At 45.5% G+C, this 9403-nt stretch overlaps 1 protein-coding gene across 2 annotated transcripts in view; it reads left to right on the top strand.

The window, feature by feature from the left end:
• The first annotated feature begins 866 nt into the window (after positions 1 to 866).
• The window catches only part of LOC118231929 (G patch domain-containing protein 2-like), a 30746-nt gene continuing 22209 nt past the window's right edge, over positions 867 to 9403 (top strand). The window contains exons 1-2 of one of the 2 annotated variants that reach the window (XM_035426310.1): positions 867 to 915; positions 2112 to 2798. In XM_035426310.1, the coding sequence (XP_035282201.1) occupies positions 2131 to 2798 (668 nt within the window). In that variant the 5' untranslated portion in view covers positions 867 to 915; positions 2112 to 2130. The other variant, XM_035426320.1, reaches the window with a different exon arrangement.

Genomic DNA, 9403 nt, shown 5'->3' with positions numbered 1-9403 from the left:
AGAGGACAGATAAGGTGGCGGCGGCACGGAGAGCCCCTCTCCCAGGGGCTGAGGGGGAAATTTGCAGTTATTAAGAGGAAGATGAGAGAGATTAAATGGCTTTTGTGCTCGTTTCACTGGGCCTCTTTTTATTTGGCCTGGCTTCATCTCAGAGATGAAAGAAGTTATAAATGACTTTTCTCTCAATACTACCAAGCACCCGCTTTATGGAAACTGCCATTATTTGTGTGTTCAGTTAAATGTGAACACTTATGTGATATCTTTGTTTACGTGCTATGCAGAAACATAACAGGATCGAACTTACATAAAGAATGCAAATATAATCACTTGGTCATCAAAGCCAAACATGAAAGTTGTATTTAATATATCAGAGTGTGTACACACTTGATCCTTTCATCTAGTGGCTACAGTGGATATGTTACCAATTTAATTCATTTTTATTTCAGCCAACATATGTGTATATGTATTAATGTACACTTTAATACTTTATTAATATTAATTGAACTCATAGTTGCATTATCTGGGCTGAATAATTTATAATATCTGTGATAAGCAGAGCATATTGTTACCTAACCTGCTGGGATACACATTTTTTGCTTCATATTCAGTAAACAAAAAATAAACAAATAAAAAATGGTAAAATATAAGATATGGACAAAATCATGAACATTAATAAAACAGTAGTGGAGCTTGCATTCCGTTTAGAAATGTGTAATTGCGAAAAAAACATACTTATCTCATCTGTATATCAAAGTAATGGCTTTGTACCGCTACGTCCATTTCAAAAGGCAAATCATAAAGAAGCTGTCCGCGGCTGCTGCCAGAGGGGCGGAAATACATAAATTATTTTCACTGCGGGGCGGAAATACGTAAGGTCTTCAGCTACGAAAACAAAACAAGCAGGAACTGCGGCTGGTGAGTTTTGAAATAACAGTAGCAAACGTGGATAACGTCGGTTATTTGGCAGACGGAGGTAGCTAGATGGATCGACGGATTAACTATCCAAGATAGGGCGAGTAATATAAAACGTTATTAGACTGCATGAAATGCAGATGACCAGTGGCTAGAGTAAGTGCTTCCTTATGTTTCGCAAAGCTAACTAGCTTGCTAGCTTACTAGCGAGAATACATCATGTCACTTGAGGTCAGAGAGGATGGAGAAAGATATTAAAACTAATTTGAAATTCAGTTTGTTAACTGATAGCTTGTTTTATCAATTAAATCTACACCGGGTAATACCGCATAGTCTGTAGACTTCAATAATAACGCTAGCCAACGTCAGACTGAAGTGATAACAATGACCCTTACAATCGATAGTGCATTTTCCAAACAGTCCATCTATTATTGTTTATTGGCTCTGCCCAGCAAATGACGTTCTTATTTAAAAAAATAACTATTGATTTAGGTGGTAACTGTAGAACGAGAGCCTTATAGATTGTCAATGAGATTGTGTTGTTTTTGGGCCGTTCTTTTAACCCTTCGCTGTGTTGTGTCACTGAAAACAAACACGGCTGACAGCATTGTATAAAGCGGCGCCATTGACATAACAGAATCATGGTTAACACCATATTAACTGGCTGGCTATAAACCTAGTATATTCGCTCACTCTCTTTTGCATGATGAAGTATTTCATTATTTCATGCTAAACCGGTTGCAAACTTGCTTAGCTACCGTGAGAGATGCGTGGTAGAGATTGATTGTGAATCGATATTAAAAAAATAACAAGCGACATGATAATGAAGGTGTGTACCAAAAGATATAATAGTTAGCGATATCGTGGACATTTGTTGCACATTTGTTATGAGGTGGTAGTTTGCACATAGAGTAATGTGTCTTCTGGTGTGAGTTTATCATCTTTAACCAGTTCTCCCTCTTTCAGTGCTGAAAAACATTGGTAAATATGATTGAATCACATTGGGTTTTGTGTGTTCATCACTAACAAAGAGTTTTTTCAAGAAGTTTGCTTAATTTTCATTCTCTCCTGTGGCACCCAACACACCTGTCCTCTTTTTTGGCGCACAGTACAATAGTGAGGACACTGAAGTGTCATTCCAGCAGACAGGCCGCACTTATCTGCCTAAACGTGGTCCTGCTCCACATCTCCCCCTGCAGGTGGGCGGGCGGCAGCGCGATGGACGAGTTGGTGCATGACCTGGCGTCGGCGCTGGAGCAGACCTCGGAGCAGAACAAGCTGGAGGAGCTGTGGGAGGAGATGGTGCTGAGCCCGCTGCAGCAGCGCCGGCAGATCCGCCGCAGGCGGGGACGCAAGCGCCGCTGCGACTCCTCCCTCCACCCGCTGGAGCACGGGCGCTGCCTGAGCGAGGCGTCCGAGTCCAGCCTGGACGAGGCGGCCAAGGACTGCCGCGAGAACGCCGCCGCCGCCGCCAACTTCAGCGACTCGGACGACATGATGGTGGCCAAGCGCCGGCCCTCCTTCACCTCCGGCACCGCCTCCCTCAAGACCAAGCAGCACTCGTGGCCCGAGTCGGACTCCTTCACCGAGAACACGCCGGGGCGGCCGCTCCGCAGGCGCCGCAAGGTCAAGCGCATGACCTCGGACGTGATGGTCAGCCTGCAGCAGAAGCTCAAGGTGTCCGAGCTGGACGGCGAGCGCGTGGGCAAGTCGGCCAAGAAGCAGCGGCTGTCCAAGCTGAAGAAGGGGGCGGGGCCCTGGGCGGGCGCCGGCCGCGACGCGGGGGCCGGCGGCGCGGGGCTCATGTCCGAGGAGTGCTGGAAGGACAAGATCATGTTCGAAGCCAAGGACCAGAGAGAGGCCTCGGATGAGAACATGTCCGAATGGTAACGTTGCCTTTTCCTCTACTGCGCCGGGGTTTCAGGCAAACCAACATCCTCCAGTGAACGCACACGATTTTGAGATTAGTTTTGCTACAGTCTTATCTTGGCTTCAAATGAAAAAAGTTGGCAAAGTCCCATGAAAACATTACCTACTTGATATCTACATGTTCTAGTCTTCCAAAAAAAAGTGACAAACCCTGAATTCAGTTTAGTTATTCAAACTTGGTGTGCTGTCAGACTAATATGATATGTAAGGAGGCATGCATTTACGTGAAACTGGCATACACAAGACATGGCAATTTGATTGATATATGGTGCCAATTTTCTTTAAACTATCAATGCAAGAGTCTGGCTGCAATCTGAAGTCTTTCGGTTGTCATTATACTAGCACTGCTTCTATGTCTATAATAATAGAATTCTAATTTCAATTCAGTACTGCAGTATCTTTCATGGATCTCAAAGCACTTGGATTAAAGGGTCGTGACCTGACCTGCACCAATCTGTAGGACTGATGTATTGATGTATCGCAGCTGTTTTGCTCTGGAATGTTTGCTAGGCATCAGGTGAGGTGGAGTAGGAAGAATCTGTTTAAATCAATTACACTGGCAGATGATTCTGACTAGATTGAGAATTTGGACCAAGGGAAACTCTCTGCTGTGATGAGGCTCAAAGGGTCTTTGAATATCAAAATAGAGCAGGACCTCAGTTTAAAATCTCATGAAAAAATAAAAATGGAATCTCAATCAAAAAACCCAAAACAAGCAAAAAAAAAAAAAAAAAAAAAAGTCACATTTGCTATGCAGAGGTGTTGTGCAGCGAGCAACAAGGGCTGTATCTATTTTTGGTTTTCATGCCAATATCTGGTTTTAATTACTTAATTAGCCCTAAAATTTGTGCCACCTGACATTTTAGCTACATTTTTTGATACGCACATGAATGACAGCCGAAGACTTCTTGTGTCCCTGTATGAAAACATTTCACTGTGATCTAATCTAAGAGAGAACCAGTGTTGGTGTATACAGCCAATTATCTCATTTAGCCAGAGTAATTGGTGGAAACAAAAACCTGCATACACACCAGCAGCCCTCCTGGACCAGAATTGCCCACCCCTGGGCTAGAGGGAAGACTGCCCCCTACTGGTCCTTCAGTATACCTGCCAGGAGTTTTCCTCAGAGATCTCCCATTTATCAGTGCATACTGGGCTTCACCCCAAATCTGCTGACTGCAGCTCCAGCCAAAAGTAGTCACAAGTTCTGCCTCCAGTGTGCACAACTGAGCCAAGAAACCATTTCCCCTCTCTCTGTTGTGTTTGAGCAACACATTATCTAAGACTGAGCCACAGGTTGTAACCTGGCATGCATCATTACTTGACATGAATCATCAATATCTTGGGCGCTCTCTTAAATGCTAATTAATTTCTGATGCTCGGTTAACTACTTAGAAACCCCCCTGTCTGTTTAAGTTACCCAGTCGGCTCAGCCCCTGGTATAAAAGTCATGGACATAACCAGACATGTACTGAGGCAATTAAACAAGAAGGCATGAAATTATCTACACAGGCCACCTAAATCTTATTGTCAATATGCAATATGGCTCCATTTATTACAAGGCATATAACATTGGCTCTACTTACCTCGTAGCATCTGACTGACATTAAAAATGAATGATTTTATCTCCTTGTATTCATCTTCTCAGCGGAGCTATTCAATAAGAAGGAAAATATAAAAGAATGGCCTTAAGGCACCAGTCGGTCTCATTATTTCCTTTTCAGAGACATTGTGATAAATAATCACTTTTTGAGCCTTATTGATTGGTTCTGAAATGAAGTTCAGTTTCGCACATCCCGGATAATTAGGGTTTTGCGCTCCGCGAGTCGGTGCACGTCTGTTCCTGGCGTCCTGGTAGCCAGCGGGGGACGCTTTCCGCGCGACGGTCGCCACGTTAGCGGGAAAGACCGCTTGTCCTTAGCCCACCGCGGATCTGTGTATCCCGCTCCAAGGGGGTAGCCGCAGTCACTGTTCATCACTAGAACGAGGTGTCACCGTAATTGCAATGGTAATTACCTCTGTGCTAAATGGGGATGTATAGTGTGTTTTTTATTACAACGCGCTGCAGTGCCGTTCATTTAATGCTGTATATCCAGCTTTGTTAGGGGAAATCGGAAAGATACGGATGTTTAATAATACGAGAAGCTGTGATGATCGTAATCACAGTTGGCTTCTGGGAACTAAATGAACCGTACACGTTGGTCCAGTGCACGTCAGCATTGGACCAGTGAGTTCTTTTGTAGGAGCTACACTTCCTAATCGACCTCCAGAAGAGAACGCCTTGAGCCATTAATCCATTCCATTTCTGATGACAATGGAAAGTTCCATTTTTTCTTTTTTTTAAGAAAACCCTAATTTGTTATTTATTTATTTCTATGTCATTTTAGTTTATGTTTATGGGGTTTTTTGTTCAAAGGAAGAGTGGTGCACTCCTACCTGATATAACCTGTAATTTAGTGTATTTTATGAGGGCAGAACCTCTGAAGGCCATGCCTAGTTTTCTTGCAGGTGGCATGATGTCTTGCCACATTAGGAAACATCTGGCAACCTGAAACAACTTTTCCATTGTGTGTTTCGTGTGTCAAAAGGCTGGAGTTCCCTCTACAGAGCGTGGTAGAATCCTTGGTCCCAGATCCCCCCCCCCCCCCCCCCCCGACATCCCCCCCTCTACATACCTTCCGGTGCTGTGGCATGTTCTCCTTGATGATCTTATTATCTCTCGGACCATTTAAGGAACAAAAGCGGGGGAAAAAAAGAGAAAGAAAATCGGTCTACTGTAACCAACGATGGGGAGACAGAAGGCTGTACATCTTCTGGTTTAATTTGTGCTGACCTCTGTGGCCCCTCAACGACACTTGTTTTCTTATTTTATGGAAAAATCAATACCCGTTCTGACAGAAAAGAGCTCCAGAGAAGAAATAAATGGAAACGGCGTAGCGCGCTGTCAATCATTTTTCACTTACAAAACGCTACATTTTAAATGCTCCCCGGCCCGCGCGGCCGCCGCCGCAGAATCACTGGGTTAAGTCCTCGCGGAGCTAAAAAAGAAATAGTGCGCTAAAGCAAAGGGGGGGGGGGGGCTGTTGACGGTGGTAATGTAGTTGTGTTTAGACTTCAGGAATGCTGTGATCGGTTCGGCCGTTCCCCCTTTGAAGCGGATCGGTCTGCGTTTCTTTCTTAGAGCGCCTCCTAATCGCCGAAATGCAAACGGCCCCCGTTCCTTCCATTAACCCCCGCCTATTATGCGGCTAACCTTTTAAACGCCTCTGGCCTCAAGGTCGAGGTGCGTGCGCGGACGGGCCTCCCTTCGTGCCAAGCCAAGTGCACGGCGAGCAGATGTTGGCGGCTCCAGCTGGGCTCCGCGTCCTTGATTGGGCCCGCGCAGGCCCGGCGGCGGCTGCGAGGTGGCGGCCTGCCGTTCGGCTCGGGCGTGAGCGGGGGGCTCACCTGTGGCGGAGGCACAGAGAGAGCAGGTCCTCTCCCCCTCCGCGTCGCCGTGGGCGACGGCGGCCCTTCCAACCCCGAAAAAAGCCGCTCTGCTCGTACACCTTTCTCCCTGTCTCCCTGCCAACTCCCGTTTTTTTCTTCCGCCCCTTACTCCCCCCCCTCCCCTGCACTCTTTACTTTGTAATTTGGAAACTATGTTAGTTTGGGGGAAATCTGAGTGCTGAAGTTCATTTAGTAAAGCTCTGAGACTAATCCAATTACCGGAGCTCGGGGAGGGTTGGAATAGCCTTTTAATCAGGGGCACCCATGGAAGTGGGCCTGGATTTCGGCTGGGCTGGCTTGTTTGAAGAAAACTGCATCTCCTTTGTTATCGGCGCCTTGCCACCCCCCGTCCCGTCCCGTCCCCCCCCCCCCCCCCCCTCGGTTCCCCGCGACCTCTTTATTCTGAGGCCTGAATGAGCAGAGGTTCGGTAAATCGCCCGATAATCCTGCCGTGGCTTAATCTCGCTCCCAGGGGCGCGGGATTATATTCCCGCCGAGCGGCCGTCATCCGGGCCCGGCGTGCGATTCACCTCTCGGGCTCGGACCGCGCCGCCGCCCGCTCGCTCGGGTAACCGCAAATCGCAGGGATGTCTGTCTCCTGTCAGCTGGGATGCCGTCCTGTTTGCTCGAGCCCAGATCAGCCCACTGAATTCACCGATGAATTTCTCATCAGTGGGGTAATGTTTAATATGGTCTGTGGCATGGTTACACTATTATAGCCGGTCCAAAAATAGCACAGGTTGTCAAAAGCAATTAAGTATTTAGGCTTGCACTAAAAAAGTAATTGCAGTCTTATTTATTTGATATGACATGAATACAGCATTTTTTATGCAACAGAATAGCTGTATTATGTATGTCAGATAAAAGCAAATCTTAAAAACAAGTATTTCTCTAAAAAATTCTCTGCATGATTATCTTTGTCATCTGTATTAGGCTTTATAAAAATAAGATGTAGGTGGTTTATTCAATTTAATTTTTATAAAAAAAATATATTTGCTTAATTTTTGTTTGCAAGAAACGATTTAAATTCCATTGAATGTATTTATAGCATCAAACAACACTTTTTAGTGTCATGTAATGCATGCCAGTTCGGGAAAATTGGCTGCCAGGTTTTCAAAGGGAGGTTCAGGCAGACAAAGAGAAAAGTTTATCGACTGTTAAAGACTCACAGGAAAATTGCTTGTTTCAATTATTCACCGCATTCATTAGACCGAGCTTAATGGAATCGGTTTCACGTTGGCAGAGAGTCACTGTCACCAGCATCACGCTGCACCTTTAAGATGGATTAATAATTCATTTGTGTCTCTAATTAATTGTTTATACCTATTATTCGTTTTCAAACATAGCGCAAGCGCTCCCTAAGAGATCCGCACACATTTTTCAACAAAGAAACACCTCAGGAAAGCTGTAGGGTAGGTTGTACGTGTGCGCTAGCTAGTCTCTCCCCAGAAAGCAATGCATCAGATTCCATGTTACTTGACGTTACTTGTTACTTCTTTTGACTAACAGTAACATTGCGCAGAAAGTATATTGTGGCAGTAGTTTTTACATGGAAAAAACAGAATTCTGAATGTGTCTAGAAGCCCCCCCCCCCAAAAAAAAAAGAAATAAAATACACAGAACGCAAAACCAATTTGAGCAAGAGAAATGCGGGCTTGAGGCAGGAACAGCAGTGTGTAGCGGGGGCGATTAGCGCTCGTCGTATGAAGCGTGTGTGCTGGGCGGCGTGTTGGACGCTCTCTTCCTGCCTAATAGGGCTTTATAAAGGGAGCGGTGTGTTAGCGAGCCTCCAGACAAGCCGCTTCCAGAGGTGGGCGGACAGCTGAGCGGTGTCCGGGGGGCGGGGCAGCGGGAAGGGAGTGGGAGGGGGTGGGGTGGGGTGGGGGGTGGGGGCGTCTCCCAGCTGACTCCCTGGAGACTTGCTGTGCCTGTCTTAGCCCTTTTCACATCTGCTTCTCAGGGGCAAGGGGGGCGACAGCGTGGAACCATCTGGCGGGGGGGGGGTGGGGTTCGGAGGTGGTGGTGGTGGCGGCGGTGTGGGGGGTGGGGGGTTAACGCAGGCTGGCGGTCTGAGCCTCACGTCACCAGCATGCTCGGGCAATATGGCGATGCAACGCGTTAGCGCACATCTGACCTATCAGATGCGCTCTTGTTTTTTTTCCATCGCGGTCAACAAGGTCAGTACCATAAACCAGGAGGCGGGCTGCAGTGTGTCCAGGAATGTACATACAGTTGCATCGCAACAAGATGATAAACACTGAACACTCAGCTGTAATCTGAGGGCAAGTTCTTAATACGCTAGAAATCGGATGCAGTTGTCCAGCTAAATTAAATTTGCAGAATTTAAGGGATATTAAATCAGTAAATGAGCGGCTATTGCTAATTCTTCAAGCAAATGTGCATGACAGCAGAAATATAACAATCTGAAGTCGCTAAGTGGCTTGAAAAGTAATTTAAACCACTTGACAGCAGACTCTTGTAAAAATTACTGTTTTGTTGCTCGATGATGGTTATCAATGCAAAACTGGCTTCTGTAAATGCTTTGTGGCACTGCTACCTCGCTACATTGAACTTTAATGATGCGATGTACAGGTCGGTAGAATCTTAACACAGGTTCTGATTTACAATGCAAATCTTAGCGCGACTTCTGATTTACAATGCTAACAGTGTTAGAGTGTTGTCCTACAAGTGTTTTGGAGCAGCTTCATTAAAGGTGGATTTAGTTTGCAGGTGAGAGTATATAATCTAAAGTATAACATATTGTAGTATTCACATAAGTTATATAAATGATATAGTTTTTCACCTCTTTTTCTTCTGATTCCTTGGGAATGGTGGTTTCCTCCAGTATGGTACAGCATTGGTGTTGCTGTACAAGCTTTTAAAAGTATAGTGGATTGAATGAACTTGGTTAATTCTGAACATAGAAAGCATTTAAAAAAATTTAATTCACATTCATTTCCAGTACTTTTGCTTCTACAGTATGACTCCCACTGCTGTGCGGATATTTTAAAATTCATGGGCTTTTACTTGACTAAGTTAAGTTGGCGTACTCATATTGTGCTGAATTATGGGT

The sequence above is a fragment of the Anguilla anguilla genome, chromosome 1, assembly GCF_013347855.1.
Source record: "Anguilla anguilla isolate fAngAng1 chromosome 1, fAngAng1.pri, whole genome shotgun sequence".
In the NCBI taxonomy this organism is placed as follows: domain Eukaryota; kingdom Metazoa; phylum Chordata; class Actinopteri; order Anguilliformes; family Anguillidae; genus Anguilla; species Anguilla anguilla.
This window is presented reverse-complemented; position numbering and strand designations above follow the sequence as displayed.